At 35.6% G+C, this 13,428-nt stretch overlaps 1 protein-coding gene across 1 annotated transcript; it reads left to right on the plus strand.

The window, feature by feature from the left end:
• The first annotated feature begins 213 nt into the window (after positions 1-213).
• LOC121860752 lies at positions 214-5,475 on the plus strand. Its single transcript, XM_042358097.1, has 4 exons — positions 214-438; positions 3,479-3,559; positions 4,359-4,461; positions 5,263-5,475. The coding sequence occupies exons 1-4, from the start codon at positions 340-342 to the stop codon at positions 5,331-5,333; spliced, it is 354 nt and encodes a 117-aa protein (XP_042214031.1). The 5' UTR covers positions 214-339; the 3' UTR covers positions 5,334-5,475.
• The last annotated feature ends 7,953 nt before the right edge of the window (positions 5,476-13,428 follow it).

Below are 13,428 nucleotides of genomic sequence, written 5' to 3' on the forward strand. Positions count from 1 at the left end.
GCTGGAAAAATGTCATGTGGCCAATGTGCAATGTTTACCTACATTGTGTAAATTCAGGCTGAACAACACAATTTTTAAATATACTTATATAATTGTAAAAGTGTATAAAAATTTTGCAGAATAAACATTATTATTGTTATTAGAACAATTTTAGTTCAAAATGGAAGTTTTTTAGGTTAGATTTCGTACGTGAACGGCTTTAAGATATCCGCGACAATCCGAATTTATAAACAACTTTACGCGGCAAACTAGGCGAGGCGAGGGAGGATAACACTAGTGGTCTTTGTGCTCTTGACGTCATTATTTGAGGATTGCCAGAAATATACACTATATTACACCATGGCGCAAGATCCAGAAGAACTAAGGATGCGGGTGAACGGTTGCACACTAGCTAGGAACAATGGTCGACCAGTGATACTGTTAGCACGAGTGGAAACGGTGAGGGTGTAGAACACTTACAATACTGTTTGCCAGTTTGGTAATTATGTACTGTAGGACTAACCCGCGAGCGAAATTGATTGAAAACAAGGTAAATTTGCATAAGCGCACCACACTTTCCGTCGGAAATTGGCCGGGTTTTTTATCGTTTTTTTTTTCGTGGGACGTTTTCTTAAAAAAATAATGGCTAAGCGAATAAAAAAATGCACCAAAAACATCAGAAAAACAAAAACCTGACTTAACTGACTCTCACCATATGATGGAATCACCTGTTTCTTACCTTATTGGCCTGGTTCTTGTTTGTCGTTGGTTTCTGAGATTTTTACAGGTTGCTGACGTTGATTCTCGCTTGGGGGGTATAGGCGGGCAGCTTCTTTCAAGAATTTATGAACCACAATACCAGAAGAATTTAAGTGACACCCATCGCAGACTTCCATGGTCGGAAATGAATTTGAATTCCGAAATATGAGACCCAAAATAAAAATCGAATTTGATTGGGCCGAAAATACCGCAAATTAAATAAAAAATAATTTTAATTGGTTGCAAAAAAAAAAAAAAGCTTTTGATTGGCCGTGTGACTTGTACAGGAATGCATGCGCATGATGATTTATGAAGGAGAGACACAGTGTGGGAGGTGATAATGGCGTTAGACTAATGGAAGAAAATAGATAAAATTTTGGATATGCTATCGCCGTTATTATACGTTTGTGACGGTAATGTAATAGATGAAAATTATCTTATAATTAGACGTATTATACCGAAAACAATTATAAAACCGCCAGATTTCCATTGTTATATTATAGTGGAGATTGTTGTAGTTTGTGGAAAAATGTAAACACAATTATATTTTTTAAATAAATGCTATTTAACATTTGTGGCTATGAAGAACAGACCTACCCAACCAAACCAAACAACCTAACCTTACCTAACTTCCCCAGGATATTAAACAGAAAGAGCTTACTATGATATAGTGAAATTTGAGGCATTTTCTGGACTTGAGATGATACGGCCGCATCGGCTCTAGGCAGCCCTGGCAGGTTAGTCCTATATATTAACCGCCAGTCTTCAAGAGAATTACTGTAATAGTCCAGATGATATTTTTCCGTATTAACATCCATTAGGTTAGGTTAGGGTAGGTTTAATTAGGTTAGGTTGGGCAGAAACGAGTGATTTCTGACTATAACGACATCGACTGGAGAAATGAGGGTATTTTTAGGTATTTTACTTTAGGACATAGTGCACCCAAAAGTTATAAACTACTGAAACTTTTAGATCTCACTATTCTGAGCATTTTGAACCCCATATATACCAGGCGGAAATGGAAAATAGCGATACAATTTAATTTATTTTACGTAGTTTTCAGTCTTCATCTGTATGGGGATGTTAACGGCGTATCACGCATGCGCAATATCGACTTACGTCGTCCAGTCGTGACCAGTTATGTATCAATATCATAACGCAAATTTTTTTTCAACCAATCACATTTGATTTTTTTCAAAGGAAGCATCCTGGGTACAATTTAAATTTCATTAACTCAGTCTCATAATGGCCGTGGTGGAGGTTGGTTGTCATTTGTGCTCCTACGATTATTTTAAGTTTATTGCCGAGTTTTACTAGAAAAACAGTCAGTCTATCCAATTCTTGCGTATCCCTGGTCCTTCCACTTCTAACTAAGGTATTGTGCTTTCGGACATAGCGCGCCACAAAGTGTTTAACTACTGAAACATTTAGGTTAGTTTAAGCTAGGCCTACCGGGAGCCCCTGGCTAGGGGTTAGGTTAGGTTTTGTAAGGTTAGATGTCTTGTTTTCTCCCCCACTTAAAAACCCTGATTTCCCAGGCTCTCCCCTTTTATTTTAGTTGTAACCGCTGATTTGCTACGAACTGTTTCACATCACATTACTGTTTGTCAGTAAGGTTTGTACTTTTATACTGCTTTTTATCATTGTACTTTTATCATTCATGCATAGATTAAAGGGTAAACTTTTAAGTATTTTCTTGTGATTTTATTTAATAGCTACACACTTCATGTGGCTGTTTATCAGAAATGTTTGTACTTCTATGCTGCTTTTTATCATTATACTTTTGTACTTATATCATTCATCAGTTTACCACTTACCAGCTTATTAGTTGTACAGGCTGTTGGCCCATTCTTCTGCTGCTTTGTTTAGAATTTTATTGTCCAGACTTAGTGCAGGTGGAAACTGGAGTACCCAGAGGAAACCTGTTATGTTTGGTAGTGTCACTCTGATAACACTCTTTCACGTATGCCTTGACCAGGGCTCAAACCCATGACATAGTCGTGAGAGATACTTGCTTTGCCACTGTATTACCACTGCATGTTAAGCTGTCATAATATCCTGTTATGCCCTTTTAACACTTCTCATGCTTCTTTTATTGCTCGACTTCTCAGCCATTCTCGCTCACTGATCACTCAAAACAATACTGCTGCACCTCATCTGGATGTATTTTAATATTGCACTGTTTAGCTGGATAATGGACATCTGTTAATCAAAATTTAAAATCACATACTGTACATTGTTAGTTATTACTGTATTGTACAGTATTTGTAAACAACATTTCACTTGCCAAAATGGTATAGAAAATCTGTAATTGAATGAAAATATTTAGTGTATATACAGTTACTTTTTATTTGCACTTTATTGATTCTTGTAGTTTATACTCTCTACATTATTCGTTCAATATAATTTGTTATTTCTCATTACCCTATACAGTACAGTATTCTGATATTCATTAGTGTACTGGTACCTAAATCCTGTATGATAGATGTGTACAGTACCACTAGACTGACCATTTATGAATCCTAAAACACCACACTGGTCTTGTAACTTCTCATTCCTCTTCACATTTTTATGGGGAATACTAAATCATACACTGTACTGTACGTAGAAATGAGAGAAGAACAAGAGGTAATTTTATATTTAGTATCAAATATTCTTATGAAGCCTTGAGAACATAGTGACTGTATTTAAACTACTGTAGTCATAAAGTCATCCATGATAATTTATATTTTGTTTACAGGTTGACTCATCAAGGCTGTCAATGAATGTAACAGCAAGTGATAAGGTGCTCATACAGGTTGTCCTCCAGCAGCCCCTACAGGTAATTTTTCAGTTGCATTTCATGTAATAATTTTAGACTTCTTGGGTTTCTGTGTAAAATCAGTTGGTTCTGTTATTTTCTTATTGTATTAAAAAATTATCCAATCAAGCCACTCTTGCTGTACGTCAGCATAAATATTGAGCATTGTGCTTTTCAACTAAGGAATTTTTCAACAATTACCTCATATAACAAGGGCATTTATGATGAGAGAATAAAGTTGTACAGTAGGTGATGTAGAACCTTATTCTGTACTGTACTTACCTTTATCAAATTTCAGAAACATATTGTACACTACTACTCACATCTTGATGTCTTGTGAAATAATTACTTGTTACTGTATACAATACAATACAGTACCAATACATCAGTCACTACATAATCAAGACTGGCCAAATGCTAAAAGCCAAAAAGGAAATATGCCTATAGAATTATAGAGCAGATCCATTTATAAAGTATACTGTCTGTATGGAGAATAACATTCACTAACCCTTGTGGAATCATCATTATCATCAATGTTTTATGACTATTTTCCACACTTGCTTTGGATGTTCCTAGAAATCTCATTACTGTATATAGCTTCATAAGGCTTGTATAGTTCTGTATTACTGTACCTGGTTCACATCAAGACCCTTTATATGAGGTCAGCAGTGTTTTAGGGAAGGAAGGCTAATTGATAATATGATTAAAGATTTTAAAGGAAAATATTACTTCAGTGATAAATGTGTGTAAACCCAACCTCATGTATTATAATGTACAAGGTTTTCATCATTTGTTGAGTACTGTTTACTTTTTTGTGCAGGAAAATGTTGAGGGTGTGGTTGAGATTCACGGCACAGCAAAAGGGAGACAAGTGTTGGCCAATGAATGCATCACCTTTCCTGTAGAGTATACAGAAAATTTTGGTAAGCATTTGAAATTATGTTGTCTCTTTTTAAGACGATAGAAAGTATTTTGTCATAATATTTTTTTTTACTTTAGTGCTAAATATTTTTGTTTACTTTAGTGGTGGAGGATATGTGTGTGCGTGTGACAGGGGAAGTATTACATTGAAGAGGGAAGTCTTGTAATAAATAATTTCAGTAAGCTTTCTAGTGTCACAGTGAAATAAGGAGATTTTATTATTTACATGGCATAGGTAAAGACAAAGAATACATAAAAGGTGGAAGAAGGGAGTGTGTGGAATGAATTAGTGTACAGATTCTGTTGACTGAATTAGTGGGAGAAGATTTCAGTGAACTGTGATGAAGTCTTGTGGGAAACCCTATATTCAATGTTCAGAGAATGGCCAGGGATATGCAGTGTATATCTTTTGGGTCTTTTTGGAGAAGGGGAACAGAATAGCACAACACTGTACATTTTATATGGCTGTTAGAATGAGTGAAAGCAAATTCAGGAAGCCTGATTTTGACCACCTACCAATGTGCAATACAGTACCAGGAAAGGGACTGTAAAAGGTTAAAATTTATGTATTGTTGGCCTGGCGAGTTAATTGCTAGGCATTTACATACCTAGATATAAAGCTCGACGTCGCATTCTGGACTTTATCACAAAAACTGTTTTTTAGAAAAAAGGGCTTTATTTTAATTTATTCAGCACATGTAGCAACTCTTTAATATAATCAATACATTCAACATATTTTTTTATTTTTACTTGCAGCACATCCAACATACTGTACTGTATTGTTATGTTCTTTACTCTTACAGATATGGAGAACTATAACTACGCCATCAACTATATGAACTCGGTGGTTGGAAATAGCTGGAAATATGCTTAGCATTTACCTCTTGAAATTATTACTGTATTCTCCTATTAGATTAATATCCCCCTTACAGAAGTGATAATTTTTTTTTTACGGAACTTACCATTAGTGCTTATTATAGTTTCGATGGTTGAAATATAAGATCTAAAGAAATCTTCATTGTTGTTTTTTTATTCATATGAAATATGTACAGGATTAACAGTACAGTATACAGTATATTTATTGTTATGAAAGTGATATAGTTGGAAATGTGTGAAGCACTTGGTTGTGTGATTGAAACATTCACCTGGAGAATGTTAAGATATTAGCAAGGGAAGCGAGGATAAGGTATTCCTTGGTTAACATGCGTTCACTCAACATGATTTTGTTTTTACACAATTCACCAGTTCGGAAACACCTTTCACAAAACTTGATCAGTTTCGGGTTTAACATGATCAATAGATAAACGCATATTGAAAGTGTCTTGGACAAAGTTTCTGCGAGTCCCTACTGCAGTTTTGTCCTGGCGGCTTTTCACCTCGCATTCATGTATCAAATTAACTTAATAAACTTTGTTCTTTTATTATTTACTAGAGGTACCCCTTATAGTCATGAATGCCAAACAAGCATTGAAAAGGAGGGTTTTTTTTGAGGGGGGGGGTGGGTCTTAGCCCACCCGGGCACAGGTCAATGACCGACATCTTAGTGCACTACTGTATACCTATACCAAACAAATGTACCAGCCATGGCAGCACTCGTCCTTTCTTTTAACTTTTCTAATTATTCAACTTTCTTTGTCAGGGTCTTCACTGACTAGTGCCTTTTACATTTCACTCCACCAGCACTGACACTAGGCTTTAGGGGCCATTTCATACTGGCAATGGTTGAGCGCGAACAGAGGGAGAGGAGACGCTGCGGGAATGTGGGGTGACTCGTTGCACAGCTGGAAAAGGCTTGCAAGCTAGCCACCATCTGGTTACCGCGAATCATTGAAATTTCAAATTCGCGAATGGGTCTACTGAACAGTACTGTAATCTGAAGATTTTTATAAAGGAGATTAACAATTGATGATCACTATGAAATGTTTGGGAAGTCTTAAAATGTTGGAACTAATAAAAAAAAATTTGAAGAAAGTCAATATCTTACGAACGGTTTGTAAGTTATTGTAATAGATATGTGATTTTTGTAGTACAATACATATATGTGATGTTATCTTTTTAACTGTTCATTGCAAGATAAATTCATGATTATAGATCTTAATGATGATTGACTACAGATACTTATAAATTATTGAGATTGCTTCATAAATTGTGAGATACAGGTTGTACCTCTCTAGTCCGGCAACCTCGGGACCTGACCGGTGCCGGACCATGGAAATTGCCGGACCATGGAAATTCACCCTTTTCCTGGATAGATAGTGACTTGTGCTTATGCCTGGAAGCACTAGCACCACTTTCTCTGCGTCATGGTCTCTTTGAAGACATATTGAAGGGTTAAATGTCGTATAGTAGCTTCTCAAATTTCGCGAGTTTTTAATTCTTAACGTATTTTATTGGAACATAAAAAAAAAAAATAAATAAAAATGTTGACGGCGGAAACTTGAATTTCGACGGGTTTGAACGGCCTGTCAACGTGCAGACGACGTGCATAATCGTGTAAACAGCGTCATTTCTCTTATGTACAAAAGATTCATTATTATTTATTACTGAATGTCTTTTTTATTGAATTAATGTTTATGTGTGCAAAATGAGCAATACAATTCATTAATAATACGTAGAATATTAAAACACACGAGGAAATGACACAGCATTGTTTTCGTTGATTACAAAACCAGTGACTGACTGGTTCTACATATAAAACTGAAGAAAATAAGACCTTGGTTGTAGCTGTAGTAAAATTAATATGGTTGTTTTAAGTAATGTTATTTAATGTTAATAAATGGAACAATAGAAGTAGCTAACGATAATGGTAAAGAAAAAAGAGAGATCGCATATGTAAGTGCGCATGCGCACATGTGAAAACATATCGTCATTACTTTACATAAGAATATGAAAGCAACACTTATTTACTGTTCATATATATTTTAATTAATGTTTCTGAATTTGTTTTTATTGAATTAATGTACGTGTGTGCAAAATTAACAATACAATTTATTAATAATACGTGGAATATTAGAGGAGACGAGACGGCTGCCGGCATTGTTTATGTTAAAGCTTACGAAACCAGTGACTGATTGGTTCTACATATAAAACTGAAGAAAATAAGACCCTGAGTTTAGCTGTAGTAAAATTAATGTAAAAAATGAGTATGGATGCTTGAAGTACCTGTAATGTTATTTAATGTTAATAAATGGAACAATATAAGTAGCTAACCATTAATGGTAAAAAAAAAGTGAGACTGCTCGTATGTAAGTGCGCACATGTGAAAATATATCATCATTACTCTACATAAGAATATGAAAGCAACACTTATTTACTGCTCATATATATTGAAGGGTTAAATGTTGTACTCTGTATAGACAAGCAGAGAGAGAGAGAGCAGCCGAACTGCCGGATGTAAACAAACCTTAATTTCCCGCGGCTTTTTTTTTTTTAAGGGGATTAGCCCACCCGGGCATAGGTCACTGACCCACATTGGGGCCTGAGGGGCAAAAATTTAATACTCCTGTAATAATAATAATAATTCAGATAAGTAAAAAAAAAAAACTGCCTATCTACCTATTGGACAAACTAAAATCGTTCAGGACCACAGAATGCCGGACTAGAGAGGTACAACCTGTACTGTACTGAGAGGGAATAGTTGACCTAATATTGTCTGTAGAATATCCTACTACTCTGCATGGTAAACTATTTATAGGTTGACCTGGATCCTAATTCGTAACAGATTTAGGAAAAGTTTTTAAGGATTGTAAACATTGTGAAGAAACGTAGTGAAATATCTAACAGTGAACTGAAACAGAGTAAATTACAGGTAACCTCCAGGTTACAGAAGGGATGCATCCTTGAAAAGGTTTCCATAACATGGGACCAATTTTCCCATTGACTCCCATTATATAATTGGAGATGCGTTCCCAAGGAGTTTTTTTTTTGGGGGGGGGGGGGGACAAAAATATAACACCGCCACCAAATAGCCCTACTGAGTAATGGACTCATCCATAACAATGATGGGGGCTGGTAGTTGTTTCCTTGGCTTGTGATGTCACCACGTGGGCTGGCCAGTTCTCGGGGCCCTATAGGTGGTGGTGCATTCCTGAGGCTCGGGTTCACGAATTTACCCGAGTTTACTGGCCTTCATCCATCTCCCAAACGAGTGTGGAGGACGTCCCCAAGCTAAAGACTCGTGGCCTAGACTCCTAGATGAACCTGTAGGTTGGAGGGATTTCAAACTCTGACTACGTGGTTGACATGAACAGGCCAAGCAAACAGCTGCCAGCCCCCATCATTGCTATGGATGAGTCCATTACACAGTAGGGCTATTTGGTGGTGGTGTTATTCCTCCGAGGACACCTGTAGATGTCCACCTGAATTGTCTGTGGGCCAAGGTACCACGTGGTGAAGGAAAGTACCATTTCTGGTGCTGTTTGAGCAGCCAGGTTTGTGGTAACTGGAGTCATTGCAACGGGTAATAATGGTGCTTAAGGTGCTGTGAGAGAGTTTGTGTGTCCTTGTACATATACACCCAGTCATGGTGTAAGTGGAAACTGTACCTAATGCAACAGTGCAAAGTAAGTTAAACGAGGTAGTTGAGTTTACGTACTGGAATTGTTCATGGAATCTAACTTCATGTTAATAAACCATTTTTTTTTACTTTTAATATACCATTTTTTTCTTTTAATAAACCAGTTTATGCTGTTAATAAACCATTTGATTTGTATGTTAGGAGTATTATTTACCTGCAGTATTCCACCGTTATTCCTTCCTATTGCTTGATACCATAATTACATGTACCCATATGTCATAACCCTCGAGCCATGCTATCACAGGTCAGAGGTTATGAAGTGACTTGAAATGAGCTAACTATAAAAAACTACGGGAGTAAATAAACAATAATTAAAATAAAGCTACAGTAAGATTTCACGCTCTTACAAATGGTGGCAGCTTAAGTGAAATAAAAGTAAGGAAAAAAAACTTTGTAAGAGCGTGTTTTCTTACTGAGTCACTTATTTGATCAGATTTAATTTGTATTTGTTTATTTTTGAACATAACTGATATATTTGTTTTATTGTTTGTTTGTTTATACAGTATACTGTATTCTGTAATTAAATTTACTCCGTGAATTTCAATATACCCCATAGTAATGAGGTGATGATTTTGGTGGGATCTATTCCTTGGACCTATAATACAAAGAGTAGTTGAATTTGTGATTTTGTTACAACCTAAGAGGCCAAGGGTTATAACATCTATATATATATATATATATATATATATATATATATATATATATATATATATATATATATATATATATATATATATATATATATATATATATATATATATATATATATATATATATATATGTATGTATGTATGTATGTATGTATATATATATATATATATATATATATATATATATATATATATATATATATATATATATATATATATATATATATATATATATATATATACAGTGGGGTATGCTATAACGAATCTAATTGGTTCTAGAACCTTGTTTGTTATAGCATTCGTTCGTTATAGGATTAATCCATTCCAGGCCCCCAAATACAACCACTTAACACTGAAAAATATAATATAAAATTGTAAAAATTGTAAAAAAGTGCATAAATATGCATCTAAACCCCTGAAATAAAGAATATCATTAATATTTGTAATAAAAAAACAATAAATTAGAAAACAAAAATAAATAATATAAATAATGTTCGTTGTAGGAGTTTCGTTCGTTATAGCATTCTCAATTTTATAGGTAAAACCGTTCGTTATAGGAATATTCGTAGTAGGATCCGTTCGTTATAGCATACCCCACTGTATATATAAAGTTGTAGCCTCTGTCTGTTTGTTCACGAACTCCTCCTAGGGTTTTGGAGATAGACCCCCATAACCATATATATTCTGAAACTACATTACCCAGGGTACTTGGATAAGTATATTTCATTTTGATCAAAGGGGGTCCCCGGGGGGCACAAACCCCCCACTGAAAATTTTTTTCCCTTCGATTTAAATGAAATTTAAACCATAGGTAAATGACCAGAAATGATGCCTATTCACAAAATATCAGCAAATTTCAATAATATTAAGACACCCTAATGGGGGCTAAACCCCCCCTATATTGAAAATTTTGGAAGCCCATAACTTGAGTATTGGAACCTCTATTATCCCGGGCTTTTTCTATTAATTAAGCGTAAAACAACAACAAAAATTACCTTTCTTTTATAGAAAAATTTGGCAAATTTAGACATTTTATCTATGACAAAACATCACTAGAATTATGGCAAGAAAAATTATTAGTTAATGCCTCTACTTTTTTAACATTTTCATTTATTTATTTTTTTTCAGACATCCATTATGCCATGGAAAAGAAAGTCCAGTTATGCAAATACTCCACATGCACAAAAGATGAGGCTTCGTCGTCAACCTGAAAGCTGTGATGCAAGGGAAGAACGACTTTCTAAACAAAGACAGAGGCAAACAGAGTCTCGGCAAAATGAAACCTTGGGTGAGCATCAAGAAAGACAGGAGCAAGATAGATTTCGCCATATAGTTGCAAGAAGAAATGAGTCTGAAGAAGAGAGACAACAGCGTTTGATTGCTGATACATTTCGCCATATGGTTGCAAGAAGAAATGAGTCTGAAGAAGAGAGACAACAGCGTTTGATTGCTGATAGAAACAGGATTCAAAATTTAAGACAATGTGAGATTCAAAATGCTAAACGTTCTGCATTACTGTATGACAAAAATGACCCATGTAACAAGGCTGCAATTGGAGAAATGACCAAACTTTGTCAGTGTGGCACTAAGAAATTTGCTGTGGAAATGGAAAGGTTACACTGGATCAATTTCCACCTCTGCCTCAGTTATTTGAAGAACTGTTCACTGGGGAAAGTCAATTCAGCAAACACTTTTTGTCAAGACTCAGGGAGTACAACTCTCTGTTTGCCATGACCAGCTTTGGTCACAAAGATGCATCTGTCCAAGGTTGGAATCCATCTGTAAGAATCCAAGGTCAAATTTACCATCAACTTGGGTCACTGATGCCTCCTGAAGATAGAAGAGCAAGATACATTCAAGTTTACTTTTTGGACACTTTGGAAGATCAACTGAGAGCAAGAGGAGAGCATCAAAACTTGAATGCTGATATATTGGAGAGAATTACAGCCTGGTTAAATGAAAATAATCATTATGTGAGGGAGCTAAAGACTGCGCTAGAGCAAGTACGGCAAGGAAACATAAATGACAAGAAAATTGTAATTTGGGAAAATAAGCGTGCCCAGGGAGAACATGCTCGGCGTTTTAATGCACCAACAGGGGCTGAAGTTGCAATTTTAATGTCAAATGAGCCTACAGAAAATAGAGATATTGTTCTTCAGTTGAAACAAGGTGGATTGAGGAGAATTTCAGAGCTACATCGATCCTATGATCCTTTGATGTATCCATTGTTTTTTCCATATGGAACAGACGGCTACCACATATATTTGCAAGGGAGAAATGGTCGGAAAGTCACACAGTTGCAGTTTTACTCTTTCCATATTATGTGCAGAGAAGGGAACTACCTCTTGCTTGGAAGGCGACTCTTCCAGCAATTCTTGGTGGATGCATACTGCGAAATAGAAACTGAAAGATTGAAGTTTTTGAGAAGAGAACAGCAAAGTCTCCGTGCTGAAAATTACTCAGATTTACGTGATAGTCTGCTTGCTGCTGATGGAGATCCAAATCACGTTGTGTCGCACTGTGCTTCCAGCGACCTATATTGGTGGTCCCTCGATTCTCAAGGAAAAAGGTCAGATGCGATGGCCTCGGACACTTACGGAAGAGCAGATTACTTTATCACTATGACATGTAATCCACGCTATTCGAAATTGTTGAGACAATTTGGCTCCTTGACAAGGAAGTCATGATCGACCAGATATTGTTTAGAGTCTCTGTGATTAAAAAGTGAAAAGTTTGCGGAACATATGAAGAAGGAATATTTGGTACTTTTGTACATGGCTGTACAATCATTGAGTAACAGAAGAGAATAATTTATACACTTTCTTTTCTGGATAGCTCCAGAGCACAAAATCAAAGCCGAAGAATATGATTTGGCAATTTCGCAGAAATCCCCAAAACGAGCAGATAAAGAACTCCATGATCTGGTCAGTGAAAACACATGATTCATGGGTCTGTAGTCCCCAAATGAAGGATCTCTCATGTATGGTCGATAGAAAATAAGTTTCCGCGCAAGGCGCGAGTAATTCAACTAGTATATATATATATATATATATATATATATATATATATATATATATATATATATATATATATATATATATATATATATATATATATATATATATATATATATATATATATATATATAATTTTTTTTTTTTTTTTTTTTTAAGGGGTGGAAGGGGCTTGTTAGAAAGGTCAGGTATATTAAGTTTTGTTTGGGAGGATTGTAGGAGTTTATTAGTGGTTGGTTAAGTTGAGTTAATATTTTTTATTTTTTTTTGGGGGGAGGGAGGGATTGTAAGTAAGATTGGGTGGATTAAGTTTTATTTTGGGAGGATTGTAGGTTTGTTAGTGGTTGAGTTGGGTTATTATTGCTTTCTTTTCTTTTTTCTTTTGGCTTATAAAGGTCTTCTGAAATTTGCGTGAAGGGCTTTTGCAGGTATGTGCATTCCTGGTCCCGTTCTTTGAGGGAGAGGGTTTGTACAGGTACTATGCACCCCTCCCCGACCTTATTGGCTAATGGAGGCGTCCATGTCAACAGTGTGTTAGTATGGGATTGGTAAGTTAGGTTTTGTTTTGGGAGGAATGGTAGGGTGTGGTTAGTGAATGGTTGAATTGGGTTATTTTTATTTTGGGTGGAATTGCTAAAGGCTGGGTTTGTTTAGTTCTTATTTTGGGGATTGTTAGTTTTTTTTGGGGTGTTAGTGCAGGTTGGAGGAGTTAGTAATTGAACTGTACCT

Source organism: Homarus americanus, unplaced genomic scaffold, assembly GCF_018991925.1.
Source record: "Homarus americanus isolate GMGI-L3 unplaced genomic scaffold, GMGI_Hamer_2.0 scaffold23617, whole genome shotgun sequence".
Classification (NCBI taxonomy): Eukaryota; Metazoa; Arthropoda; class Malacostraca; order Decapoda; family Nephropidae; genus Homarus; species Homarus americanus.